This window comes from Arachis ipaensis, chromosome B04 (genome assembly GCF_000816755.2).
Source record: "Arachis ipaensis cultivar K30076 chromosome B04, Araip1.1, whole genome shotgun sequence".
Classification (NCBI taxonomy): Eukaryota; Viridiplantae; Streptophyta; class Magnoliopsida; order Fabales; family Fabaceae; genus Arachis; species Arachis ipaensis.
Genome location: NC_029788.2, coordinates 119,212,784 through 119,228,039, shown reverse-complemented (window position 1 = coordinate 119,228,039; position 15,256 = coordinate 119,212,784). Strand labels below are relative to the sequence as shown.

Genomic DNA, 15,256 nt, shown 5'->3' with positions numbered 1-15,256 from the left:
GTATCTCCTCGGTCCAAACTCCGATCGCCGCACCATTTGTGGCCACGTGACCACCACATCGAGCTCTACGTTTCTACCAGAACAATTTCATAGGTAATTTGTTTATTCACTCTCAGCCTCTTCTTCCCCCAATTTTCAAAAATTAGGTAGTGGTGTTGAAAATTTTTTTTGCTCTTTGATGTTTTAGGATCTAATTAGCTTGAGGAAAATTTTCACTCTTGCTTATACGGAGCTTGGGTAAGGTGAGGATACCATAAATTCTATTGGATATTCTGAATTTGTGCTTTGGATATTAAATTGGGTATATATGTGTTATAAATGTGTATTAGGTTGTGAATAAATAATTGGAGCTTGAAATTGTGGATATTGGAACTTGGAGGAAGCTGTTTTATTGAACTTTTGGAGGCTGTGTTTATTTTAGTAAGTTTCCTTTGGCAATACGTAGAAAATCGGCCAAGGTATAGTTTAGGTTTCTTGCATTTAATATATAATGTTCTATGAAAACTTAGGCTAGATGACCATAGGATAGGTTGGAATGTCTGTGCATGTATTTTTTGCTTAGGGTCTTGTTAAGAAGTATGCTTTGGTTTGATGCTTTGTGGCTGGTTGGTGATGCTTGATAGATTGTTGTTTAGTGATTTGAAGATATAAATATATGAATTTAGGATTTGTGAGCTATGACTTTGGTTGATGGATTTTGGGAAGTGTATGTGTATTATAGTTGATTTGAGGTATGAATTATTATGGTGGTTATTTTGACAATAAGGAAGGATATACCATGTTGACATTTGTAAGTTTGGTAATGAAAGGAATGAGATTTTTGGAATGAAATGAGGTTTAAGAAGTTTGTGAAATTTTGGTTTTGGGCCGAACTTCGGCGAGCTATAACTTTGCCTCTGGACCCCCAAACGGTTTCAAACTTATTTTGATAAAAAATTGGATCCGTGAAGTTTATGCCGTTCGAAGAACGGATGAAAAACGATTTAAAATGATTAAGTTATGCTCGACGAAAGTTTTGGTTTGGAATAGGTAATTCTGCAGTTTTCTATTGAATAAGATTTTTGGAAAAAAAATGTACGCCTACGCGTACACGTGGCCCACGCGTACGCGTGGCATGGAATTTTTTACTATGCGTACACGAGTGATCCTATGAGTACGTGTAATGAACCAGCAAGCATATCCACCTGTACGCATGGCCCACGCGTACACGTGACATGAAGTATTCACCTACGCGTACGCATAACAAGGAGATGCGCGCGAGAGCTGCCTTTTTACACTCCCACACATACGCGTGAGCCACGCGTATGCGTGGCCGCTATTCTAGCAAACATGGTTTTTTGAGTTTTTAGCCCTATTTCAAACTTCTAAACCTCTATTTTCATTCCTTTAGTCATACAATAGTATTAAACCTGATAATCAGATGAAGTTAGGAAGTGGGGATAACTTGGAGGTGAAGTAAAGCTAAAAAAGTGATGAATTGAATATGAATGTTATGAATGATTATGTATAATACTTGGCTTGATTAATTAAATGATCTGAGATACGAGATTCCTTGGGTAAAGTTCCGTGTCTTGCCACCACGTGTACCAGGTCGAAAACTCGATACTCTATTGACCCTACGATGTAAGGGTGACCGGGCACTTATAAATTCCCGGGAATGTTACCCCCATTGAGAAATATTGATTATTTGAGAAAAAGCTATGCATAGCCTCTTGGGGATGCACGTCGAGGGACAGTCCAAAGGTTTAGCAAACCGGAGTTGTTGGGTTGGCTTGATAATCGACAGATGAGACTTATCAACCATAGGACAGGCATGCATCATGTGCATATTACTTGAATTACTTGTTTGTGCATTAACTAGGTGTGCCTAAGTGTATTTGCTATGTTAAATGTATGTTTGCTACCTGCAGTACTTGTAACCTTCTTGTGTTTGCCTTTATCTATTTTTTTTGTCTGTGATATGTTGTCGGAGATGGAGGTATGGAGGAAAGGCGGTAAGACTAGATTCAAGATTAAGTTAAGTTAGGCTTAGTTACTCTTAGAAAACCACCCTTTATGACTTCTGTTTAATACTTTAAGCTTTATGATCTAAGTGTTGGCATTCTAGGATTGCCTCTGGCATTCCCAGGACATTATATCTTATATGTGTGGTACCTTTACCATGCTAAGAACCTCTGGTTCTCACCCCATACTATATTGTTATTTTTCAGATGCAGGTCGAGAGGCACCTCCTTAGGCATCTGGACTTCTGAAGTGAAGTGGTTATCAGGTTATTTTGTTGTATAGTTATGTATATATATGTACTTAGTTTCCTCTCCACATGACTTAATCCTTTTGACCCTCTTAGAGGCTTAAGGAGAGACAGGATTTTGTTTATGTAAATTTGGATTTTGGATATGTATATATATATATATATGTGTGTGTGTGTGTGTGTGTATATTCTCCGGCCAGCCTTAACTTCGAGGGCTGAGTTAGGAGCTTGTTATTTTGTATCTTTGGCCCTCTATTCCTACTTTTGTTATCTTATGCTTCATAGCTATAGCTTTCGTTGTACGCAAGTTAACTCGTTTTCTAAACATTGCACTGTTATTCTGCGATTTTTATTTCTTCTGTTCTTCAAGGCTCCTAGTTTATTATATTCTTTCTGCTATTATATGTACACTTCTTTATTTTAAGGTCGTAATACCACATCATCTCTGTTTTATGGCTTAAGCATAAAGCTCTGTATGGTAGGGTGTTACAGAAGTGGAGCATATAATGAGATTGAATTTTCTCAATTTAAGTTCAGTTTTGGTAAATTTGTGTCAAATTTGAAGATGCAATTTCAATCATTAGTAATATATTCAAATTTTTTTATTTTAAGCTTTTCGTAATTAAAATAATTATAACATATTGTGATTTTTTTCAGAAATTACCTGCCAGCTTTTACATCAATGCAATGCCATTGAGAGGAATAAAGGTCAGTTTAGTTTTTCGATGTGACAATTCTATACCGTGTCGCATTGCATGGATAGCAGATAATGAAGTTTATTTAACAAGGAGATAGTCTGAATTTACAAGAATTCTAAATATTCAAACTTATGATGCAATTTCAGTTGATTGTCGTTACGAGAATGACTCTAATTTATACGTGTCTAAGGACTAGAATAGATTAAATATTATTTAAGTAATTTAGTTTTAATATCGTATTTGATTAAACTAGTTTTAGATTAATTTAAATTTAAATTGTTGCCTCAATTTATATATTACGACTATTCTTCTTTAATATATTATTTTTAAATTTTTGAATATGAAGTTTCTTTCCATTATTGATTTTAAGTTATTTTTATTTCGATTTTTATTTGCTCCCAGTATAACTAAGAAAAAAATAGTTAATTTTAAAAAATTACAATCTCTTCTAAATTTATTTTAGAAAAATATCTTTATTATAAGTATATTACAATTATATTACAATTAGTATTTTATAAATAATGCATAATTATACTAATTTGGAAAAATATCTTTATTATATTTGTAACACCCTCACTATCAGAATGTCACGCTTCTGGCTGCGCTACTCTGATAGCAAGAAGTATTACGATGACTTCATATACTTAATAATAAAATAGAAGCCTTTGACTCGAAATCGTATCACTGTTCTTTTGAAAACCGGAAAAAGAGCACTTTTTTAAATAAAATAAAACAAGCATATACAAGTACGAAACTTCTTACTCAAGTAACCCATACATATTATATACATACAAATCACACAACTCCTATCCCTCTTACATAATATAATATTGATGGCGAGGGATAAGTAAATAAAAAAACTAAACAGTATTATCGACTAAGCGAAACGTAAAACAACCCTTCGTGAGCTTTTACATCCGTCTCCTGAAAAAGATAAAATTGTAAGGGGTTGAGAACCTAACCACACGATCTCACCACAGAGTTTCATAATTGTCATAATAACATATTTAAAGAGAAATCTATTTTTAAGCTCAGTGATTATTGTTCGTCCTTTGAATCTTTTAAAAAACCAACTAGTCATCCAAAAACCCTTTTCGAAAATCAATATTTAAATATCCAGAAATCCAAAATCTTTATTTTCTTATAAGAAAATCTCAATTAGAAACCAACCACGCAATCAATCAACGCAATCATCAATTCAGCACCAAAGCTCATTCTCAAAAGTAGCACACCAGGACAAACATAGGCAAAACAGATAAGGAAAGCACAAGTTTAGGTAGCAATTACAGCAAATAGTTCAGGTAGATGTTAATAACAGTTTAACAATTAGACAAACCAAAACAAATTCAAACCCAAGCAAAGCATACAAATGCATATGATGCATGCCTATCCTGTGGCTAATGAGCTCATCTGTCGGTTATACAGCCAACCCGACAAGTCCGGTTTGTTAAACCCTTGGACTTTCCCCCGACGCGCATCCCCATGAGTCTATGCATAGCTTTTTTTCATATATATATATATAATTCAAATCGCTCAATGGGGGTACCATTCCCAGGAATTTATAAGTGCCCGGTCACTCTTACGTCGCAGGGTCAACAGAGTATCGTGTCTCAACCTGGAGCAAGTTGTGGCAAGCCACTGCGTCTACCCAGGGATACTTGTGTCTCAAATAATTCAAATTCATAAGCCATATGAATAATTCTTTCAACATTAATCAATATCTAAGTCATTCTCAATATCATCATCATTCGTCAATCCATATCTCATTTCCAAATTCATTCAAAAATCATATTTCAAAGTCAATCCTCCTCATCCTTCCTTCCATTCCGTTTATCAGCAATCCCAATTCAAAACATAATTCTTTCATTTCTAAATAAATCAATCTTAAAACATATAATGTTTAAAACAAATTTTTTTTAAATAATTACTTCAAACGAAACTTCCAATTTTTATAAAATTTCGGCAGCATCTCCTTTAAAACTCGGACTCTGCCACCCTTTTTGGGTCCCATCCAAATATATCTCAAACCCTTTCTCAACCATTTCCAAATCTCAGTCATTTTCCAAAATATGACCAGTTCTAATATCAAATTATTTTCAAATCCAACCATTTTCAATAATAAATCTTTTTCAAAATTAAACTAGCTCAAATATTAAATCATTTATAATATCAAACTAATTCAAAAGTAAACCGCTTCCAAAATTAATTCATTTTCATATCTCAAATCATTTCCAAATCTGATTCATTTACATTATCAAATTAACTTCAAAACTAAGAAAAACCACTTTTCATAATAATCAAGTAAATGACTTTTCAAACCAATTTCTTGTCGGCAACCGTACACCACTCAAGCAATCAAGCAACCAATAATTCAATCTAGCAAACAACCGCATCCACAAAGACAAACATAATCACAGAAGTATATTTTTTTGCATCAATATCTATTTATAACAACTCTGTAATATAAAATAAATTTTTAGGAAAACCCTTACCTCGATGTCGCAATCGCAAAATTTAATACAACAGTCCCGCTTAGCCTAAACTCATAACAGTAGTGGCGATTCCAACACAACCGGGACGATGGCAACATCACTAACTTCGATTACACTCGCAGCAATATCAAATTTGATGGAATCAAACGCAAAAACAACTCTGAAAATTCAAGGCGACACCGAAACTAAAATGGAATTAAAACCATAACAAACAGATAAACAAGACCAAGGCAGTTCAGAGTATAAAAGTGAAACAGAGTCAGGAGAAAGACTAGACCTAGGGCAGTGACACTAAACTTGAATTGGGGTAAGTCAACAGCAACGGTAGCAACGTTAGAACTAGCAGTAGCCATTCCAGTCACCCCAGCAGCAACGATTCTTAAAGAGCATCAACCGTCACAGCCCACAACTGCAGCGGCTTAATCCTAAAACATCAACGCCTAAAAGTTCTCAATCAACGGATAGCAGGACAGTAGCAATAGAGGTTCAGAAACAAAAATAACTTACAGTAATTAAGGAAAACAAGAAAATGAAGCGTAGTAGTAGCAGCACGGTGACTGCAATAATAGGGAAGATGGCCTCCTCCCCCACCTCGGCTCGTGACTCCGGCGGCGGCAAGCTCCACAGACGGCGATGGCAGAGAAAGCAGCGGCGGCAGAAACCACCCCGCAATGCCTTCTCTATCTCCTCGCGTTGTTTTGTCTCTCTCTTCGCTTCGGGTCCTGCTTGTGGAGGCTCGATAACAACTCGCGACGCCGGTGCGACACGGAGGTCCAGCAGCAATGATGATGATCAGGTGCAATGAAGCTGGCAGCACAAGGCGCGACAGCGGTGACGACGCTCCTCACTCGCGCGAGCTCCCCCTTCTCCGCGACACACTCTCCTCGGTCCTCCATCATCGGTGACGACAACGGCGCGACGAACGGCATTGACTCCCACCGGCCCGCTCTCCCCCCTTTCCCTCTCTTCTTCTCCCTCGTCCTCTGTCTCCCTTTCTTTCTTCTCTTCTGTTTCCCCCTCAAGCTTCCCGTGTCCTTTCTTTTCCTTTCCCTTTTTTTTTCATTTGGTTAGGGGTCAGGGATTTGTAAAATTAGGGTTTTATTTAGAAATTTAGAGTTAGGATAAAATTCATATGAGTAATATAATAATTTTATAAAATTAAGAGTAATAGGATAATTGAAAACCTGTTTTAATCCAACACTAATATTTATTAAAAATACTATTTAATTATCAATTTACAAATTATTCTCAAATAAATAATTCTAATTCGATAACTATAGATAATATAATTAATTTTCTTTATTCATAAAAATTAAAGTATTAATTTCTAGAATCACAATTATTTCAATCAAATCATATAAATTCTTATTATTTTACGATTCCTAAACTTTATAATTTAAATATGCAAATTACCCAATAGTTGTAAAATTAGATAAAATTTCTAATTTAATTATCAAAACTTGATTTAGTTAGCTTTAATAAAATAATTTCTTAAATTAAAATCTTTAATGAATAAATAAATTAAAATTAGCTCATAATAAGATTTTCCGAAAATTCTGAGTCTTACATCCTACCCATCTTATAAAAATTTTCGTCCTCGAAAATTAGCGTATTACAGAAAACGTTACATGTTTTAAGACTCTATGTAAAAAGCAAAGAACCTTAGCATTCATATTTATATAGTTTCAAATACTTTGATTATCACATTGTATAAAGATATAAGGGTAGGAATGCGATTGCAAGATAGAAATTACAAGGCAAGCTTGATGCAAATGATGACATGGTTCAAATATGTAGTGGTAAAGCAAGGCGGTGAAAGGTTATAAAACAGGCTGGGGTTAAAACGACGTGCTTAACATTCGCACACTGATCTCGCACCAACTCAAATATTCAACTATTCAAATTTCAACATAACTTATTTCCACCATTCTCAATTGTACTTCATCAATCAACTCATCTGAGGGTTCTCAACCTCATCAAACACTTTGCAAATCTTAGTAGTCACAAACTTAACATCCACAATTTTTTTCACGTAAAACAAGGTTCCACAACTCCCTGTGACATTGTACACATACAAGTTTCACCTTTTGCGCCCACTAAACGTGACCTAGACTAATGTGTCGTTTACTAATTTTAACGGTTGCACAAGATACCAAAACAAATCTCGAGTATACTCAGAAGGATAATAGACCTTAGAAAAGAAAGAAAAGTGGCAAGGACCACATTCACGAGAATCTGAAATAATTGTTGAAATCATAAGTTGACAAGGATGTACAAGCAATGAAGAGTGCTGGAAAAGAATCAACTGACAATTTTAAAGGTAACTTTTGAATCGAAGGAATTCGATAGGACAATGCAGTATTTTGAAACGAATTCAAGTTGAGTCAAATAAATATGAGATTTGCAGAAGAAGAATATCCAAATCCAAAGACAAAACTCACAGAACTCAAAAGTATGATTTAAAAATACTTTCGAATACATTATTCATGAAGAAGGAAAAACTTAAGGAGAAATCATTTCACATTCTAAAAGAGAAGATAAGTAACAAGCATCTTTCAAAAGAATAATAAAGGCGTGAATGTGGCAATATTTCAATATAAATCCAAGTTGAAATAGTCTTTACAAAGTTTGACAAAGGAAAGATTAATTTGGTTAATAGCAAAATTGCATTTTTCTCATTTCTTCTTGTTTTGCTTATAAAAGAAAAAGAGGATACATTATAGTCAAACAGATTTAAATCACATACAAAAATTTTCAAAGTAAAGGAGTGTAAGCTAAGTTAAAAGAGATTTTATTAAAACTTCAAGAGATGGTTGTGTCGCACCAAAATAAATTCAAGTTACAGCAAAGAGAGGCACTGCCCAAGTAAAGGAATGCAAAGTCAACAACAACCTTGCATAAAAATAAATCAAATCTTGTTTTAAAAGGTTTTAAAAAAATCTAAGAATATACTAGAAATCACACTTTATAAGGATATTCAATAATATTAAGATGTGTTAAGTATGTTCAAAGAGATACAAATCGCAGGAAGAGAAGAATAAGCGACAAGGATAAGATTCACATGAATTCGGAAGGAGGTGTAGGATTACAACTAAGCAACAATGTATAGACATGAAAAAACGTTTTAGAAAGAGTCATTTCACATCTTAACAGGAAATATTGAATCTAGGAACTCCAAAAAAATAAGAAAATAGTAGTGGTAAATTTGATCAAAACAAGCTGAAACCAAATTAGAAAAGCACAAAGTTCATAAAAATATGAAGGAATGATTCTAGTTACCAACAAACTAGAATGGTTAAAAGTCGTGAAATATGTCAGAAGAAAGAATCGAAATACAAATAGGAAAGAATTTTGATTTTAAAGAACTTCAATAGAAACCCTAAAAGAGAACAGGGCGATTATTTACAAAATTCAAGAGAATTAGTAAAAGCATAAATATTGCGTCATTTTAAAACAATTTCAAGTCGAACTAGATTATGCAAGATTTGTGAAATGAAAATTGCTTAGGTTAAAGATAAAATATTTCCTCAAAAACCTTGAAAGACACTTTACATAATCAAATAAGAATTTGCATAAAAATAAATGCGAGGTTGGTAGAAAATCAAGTTGTAATCCTAAGAAGGAATTTAAATCTAAGAACTTCAAAAGGAACAATCAAGAGGAAGAATGGTGTATTCATTTAAACTGGATTTGAGCTGAGTTGCAAAATAAAATTTAATTGGGCTATGAGTAAAAATATTTTCTCAAGAGTCTTGAAAAATACTTAGATGAAAAATCACATAAAAATACGTTTAAAAATTGTGATAAGGTTGAAAGTAAATCAAGTTGTAGTCAATGAAGGAAATCTAAAGTAGAAATTGTTTTCACATGTCTATAGAAGAATATGTGAAGTATTGTAGATAAACAGATTTAAACCATATAAAGAAATTCTTTAATCCATGTAGGAAAGTATATGCTAAATTAAAAGGATCTCATAAAAAATTCGAAGGGTGGTTGTGAAACAGAATTAAGTAGGAAAATTTAAGAGATAATAAAAAATATGATCAAATCAAAGTATACATTAAGTATGAAACAAAAGAATCAAATTACATATTTAGCTTAGTTCGAACCATAACTCTCAAGGTTCAAATCGCTCAAGACTTAGGGATCATACATCACGCCAAAACAGGTTTAAGATCAGATCAATGAGAACAAGATTTTATGAAGAAGAACATAATCAATAATAAAGATAGATATGTTTTGAAAGTCTCAAGCAGATTCTCAGGAATACAAGTAAACAAGGTTATGGACGAATAATAAAATATGGTCAGAGAATGGTCAAATCATGGTTCAAAGAAAAAACCCGAGTCAAGGAACTTCCATGAGAATAGTAAAGAAGAAACAATATGCCAACCGAAGCAACGTAAACAAGAATCATAAGTCGAAACCAAGCACGAAAAGCAAATTCTAGTATCCCCGAACCACGTAACTCGCATTACCTATTACTTATCAATTCCAATTCGCCTATAATTACCTATTAACTTTCCCGTTCACTTAAGTCATCAACATTAAGTTGGCCAGACTTAACATCAACAGATATGCAATGGTAAGCTAACAGTGTTAATTGATAGGCAATCATGTGCATAGAGCTCTAATTCTTGTTACTTGGACAAGACTTACAACATGACAGATACTCAGAGAATGCAATGAAGCATAGTCAGTCCATTCCCAAAGCTCTAATCAGGATGAATTGCTCTGATACCATAATGTAACACCCTCACTATCAGAATGTCACGCTTCCAGCTGCGCTACTCTGATAGCAAGAAGTATTACGATGACTTCATATACTTAACAATAAAATAGGAGCCTTTGACTCGAAATCGTATCACTGTTCTTTTGAAAATCGGAAAAAGAGCACTTTTTTAAATAAAATAAAACAAGCATATACAAGTACGAAAATTCTTACTCAAGTAACTCATACATATTATATACATACAAATCATACAACTCATATCCCTCTTACATAATATAATATTGATGGCGAGGGACAAGTAAATAAAAAAAACTAAACAGTATTGTCGACTAAGAGAAACGCAAAACAACCCTTCGATCGTGAGCTTTTTCATCCGTCTCCTGAAAAAAATAAAGCTGTAGGGAGTGAGAACCTAACCACACGGTCTCACCACAGAGTTTCAGAATTGTCATAATAAGATATTTAAAGAGAAATCTATTTTTAAGCTCAGTGATTATTGTTCGTCCTTTGAATCTTTTAAAAAACTAACTAGTCATCCAAAAACCCTTTTTGAAAATCAATATTTAAATATCCAGAAATCCAAAACCTTTATTTTCTTATAAGAAAATCTTAATCAGAAACCAACCACACAATCAATCAATGGAATCATCAATTTAGCACCAAAGCTCATTCTCAAAAGTAGCACACTAGGACAAACATAGGCAAAACAGACAAGGAAAGCACAAGTTTAGGTAGCAGTTACAGCAAATAGTTCAGGTAGCAGTTAATATCAGTTTAACAATTAGGCAAACCAAAACAAATTCAAACCCAAGCAAAGCATACAAATGCATATGATGCATGCCTGTCCTATGGTTAATAAGCTCATCTGTCAGTTATACAGCCAACCCGACAAGTCCGGTTTGCTAAACCCTTGGACTATCCCACGACGTGCATTCCCATGAGTCTATGCATAGCTTTTTCTCATATATATATCAAATCGCTCAATGGAGGTACCATTCCTGAAAATTTATACGTGCTTGGTCACCCTTACGTCGTAGGGTCATTTCAACATTCATCAATATCTAAGTCATTCTCAATATCATCATCATTTGTCAATCCATATCTCATTTCCAAATTCATTCAAAAATCATATTTCAAAGTCAATTCTCCTCATCCTTCCTTCCATTCTGTTCATCAACAATCCCAATTCAAAACATGATTTTTTCATTTCTAAATAAATCTATCTTAAAATATATAATGTTTAAAACCAATTTTTTTTTAAATAATTACTTCAAACGAAACTTCCAATATTTATAAAATTTCGGCAGCATCTCCTCTAAAAATCAGACTCTGCCGCCCTTTTCGAGTCCCATCCAAACATTCCTCAAACCCTTTCTCAACCATTTCCAAATCTCAGTCATTTTCCAAAATTCAACCAGTTCTAATATCAAATTATTTTCAAATCCAACCATTTTCAATAATAAATCTTTTTCAAAATTAAACCAGCTCAAATATTAAATCATTTATAAAATCAAACTAATTCAAAAGTAGACTGCTTCCAAAATTAATTCATTTTCATATCTCAAATCATTTTCAAATCCGATTCGTCTACATTATCAAATTAACTTCAAAACCTAGAAAAACCACTTTTCATAATAATCAAGTAAATAACTTTTCAAACCAATTTCTTATCAACAACCGTACACCACTCAAGCAATCAAGCAACCAATAATTCAATCTAGCAAACAACCACATCCACAAGACAAACAAAATCACAGAAGTATATATTTTTTCATCAATATCTATTTATAACAACTCTGTAATATAAAATAAATTTTTAGAAAAACCCCTACCTCAATGTTGTAATTGCAAAATTTAACACAACACTCCCGCTTAGCCTAAACTCACAGCAGTAGTGGTGATTCCAACACAACCGGGACGATAGCAGCATCACCAACTCTGATTACACTCGCAGCAACATCGAATTTGATGGAATCAAACGCATAAATAACTCTGAAAATTCAAGGTGACACCGAAACTAGAATGGAATTAAAACCATAACAAACAGATAAATGAGACTAAGGCAGTTCAGAGTATAAAAGTGAAACAGAGTTAGAAGAAAGGCTAGACCTAGGGCAGTGAGACTGAACTTGAATTGGGGCAAGTCAACAGCAACGGTAGCAATGTTAGAACTAGCAGTAGCAATTCCAGTCACCCCAGCAGCAATGATTCTTAAAGAGCATCAACTGTTACAGACCACAGCTGCAGCGGCTTAATCCTAAAACATCAACGCCTAAAAGTTCTCAATCAACGGATAGCAGGACAGTAGTAGTAGAGGTTCAGAAACAAAAATAACTTACAGTAATTAAGGAACACAAGAAAACGAAGCATAGCAGTAGCAGCACGGTGACTACAACAACAACAGGGAAGATGGTCTCCTCCCCCATCTCATCTCGTGACTCCGGCGGCAGTGAGCTCCATAGACAGCGATGGCGGAGAAAGCAGCGGTGGCAGAAACCACCCCACAATGACTTTTCTCTCTCCTCGCGTCGTTATGTCTCTCTCTTCACCTCGGGTCCTGCTTGTGGTGGCTCGATATAAGTCGCGACACTGGTGCGACACGGAGGTCCGGCAGCGATGATGACGATCAGGTGCGATGAAGCTGGCAGCACAGGGCGCGACGGAGAATAAGAGCCAAATAAAGAAGAATAAGATAAGGACAATACATAGGTATATAATATAAGTAAATAGCCCCTAGTCGTGACCGGCGAAGTCTAGGCCTACTAGGGTATAGTATGATAGTAGTTGACAACAGTATCTCCTAATCTCTCCCAAAAGAAACATAAGAGCCTCTATAGGCAAGTTCAAAAGAGTTCAATACATAATATAAGTTTTCAAATAAAGGTGGAGAGATTCTAAGCAAAAAGTAAAGTAGAGAATATAAAGATCTTCGCCTTCTCTCAGATGAACCACAACTCACTTTTGAGCACCTGGACTTGTATCTGAAAAATAAGAGATATATACGGAATGAGAACCCCCGACCCATGGGTTCCCAGTATGGTAAAAGTGCCAAATAAATACAATGCATTGTAATAAAAACTCACTAAGCATCCTGAACTTCCTTTTACCAATTATTCATCCTATGTTATCACTAATTCATAAATAGGCAACTGTCATAAGGGAATGCTAAATCTAAATCATAACTTTTATGCTTCTCAACTCTCTCTAACTCTCCAACAAATCAGAATCAGAGTCATAAACAAAACCATCACCAGCCATTCTGTCTCAGCAATTCTATGTCAATACATCAAATCCTAACCTGGAGCAAGTGAAATCACTTCACCGCGTCTACCCAGGGAGCTCAAATTATCTCATTTAATAATCATCATCATTATTCAATTACATCATCAACTCATCTCATCAAGAACAGCCCTCAGCGTCCACCGACACCAGCATGAGGGACCTCTCAGTTGTACAAACACAAGTAATACAGACAAGTAATACACAATTAAAGTACAAGTAGAACAAGTAGTACATAATCAGGTAACATAGCATATAAGATATAGCAATCCAAAATAAATAAGCAAACCCAAAAAATTCAAACATATGCAAATGATGTATGCCTGCCCTATGGCTAATGAGTTTCATCTGTCGGTTATAAAGCCAACCCGACAAGTCCTGGTAGCTAACCATTGGACTGTCCTTCTGTCGTGCATCCCCAACTCGAGTTATTCTCAATCATAAACATGATCATAATCATAATCATACAACACCCACACTGGTGTTTATCCACGGGGGCGAGCTCATCCGAAACTTTCTCAGTGTCCGGCCACACTTACGACATAGGGTCAGTAGAGTATCGAGTCTCAACCTGGAGCTCGTGGTGGCTAGTCACTGCTTTCATCCAGGGAAACTCGTATCTCAGATAATCATTTCACATTCATTCATAACATTCCATATTCATCATGACCATATCGTCATTTATACATCACATGATTGCACATTTTATACATCATTCATCATAACCCGGGACAAGTGGGGCGAAACCACAACCCTTGCGTCCACCCGGGGAGCCTCTATACAAACCAACCTGGAGCAAGTGGGACGCAACCACAACCCTTGTATCTACCCAGGAGGTACGTTCTCATATGCCCAGGAGGAACCAAGGAGGGGATCCTAACCTCCCACCATCTAGCTGGGGGCGATTTTACAATACCAGGAGGAACAAGGAAGGGGATCCTCACCTCCCTTCATCTCTCTGGGGTCGCACTTCCGAGAAAGAGCGCTCAAGATAAAGCAATCATTCAAAGCCATATTTTTATTTCCAGCCATAAATCAATATTTATCATAGCCATCTAGCTCATAATATATCCCATAACCAGCCAATAATCATTATCAAATACAGCCCTTTGGCTCATGACGTACACCGCACTTTCATCATGACCCTCAGCAACTCATACAGTCATTGTTAATCATAATTCAACATTAATTCTCCCCTTACTTCGTCCACAAGTTACCACATCTCCTAGCCTCTTTCCATCACTAGGCATACTATAAGTATTGAGGACATAATGGGTGAGGTTGGAGACTTAGAAGTCTGAAATTTGGCTTGAAAACTCAAAATCAACTTTGGGGTGAAAATGGGGTCACGCGTGCGCGTCGTCCATGCGCACGCGTGGAAAGCAAGAAAGTTATAGTGACACGTACGCGTTGCCCACGCGCACGCGTGGATGGGAGAAAAGTAAAGTGACGCCTGCGCGACAGCCACGCGTACGCGTGGGTGCGGTTTGTGCCCCACGCACAAAACCAGCACAATACCCACACAACTCTCGGGAACCTTGGCTGGGCGCTTGAAGCAGTACATCAACGCGTACGCGTCGGCCAGGCGCACGCGTAGGGGAGTGGAAATTTGAAAGTGACGCGTACGCGAGGGAGTACGATTTGCCAAAAATTTTACAAAGTTAAAAAGCTGCAGAATTACATTTTCAAACTTCAAACTCCCAACACACATAACTTCTTCTACAAAATTCCTTTTTCAACCATTTCTGAACCGTTGAAAAGATCGTTGAATAAACTTTCATAAAAATCCAATTTTGAAGAATTC

The 15,256-nt window shown here is 35.6% G+C and overlaps 1 protein-coding gene across 5 annotated transcripts in view; it reads right to left on the bottom strand.

Annotated features, from left to right (window-relative positions):
• Positions 5,571 to 15,256, bottom strand: part of LOC110271260 — a 61,620-nt gene continuing 51,934 nt past the window's right edge. The window contains exons 3-4 of one of the 5 annotated variants that reach the window (XR_002361772.1): positions 5,949 to 6,307; positions 5,571 to 5,866 (exon numbers count right to left, since the gene is read on the bottom strand). Coding sequence is in view for 2 of the 5 variants with exons in the window: in XM_021121790.1 (XP_020977449.1) it covers positions 5,865 to 5,866 (2 nt within the window). In the remaining 3 variants the exon portion in view is untranslated. Of the gene's footprint in view, positions 5,867 to 5,948; positions 6,407 to 12,262; positions 12,431 to 15,256 lie in introns of those variants that run through there. The other 4 variants (XR_002361771.1, XR_002361773.1, XM_021121790.1 and 1 more) reach the window with 4 other exon arrangements.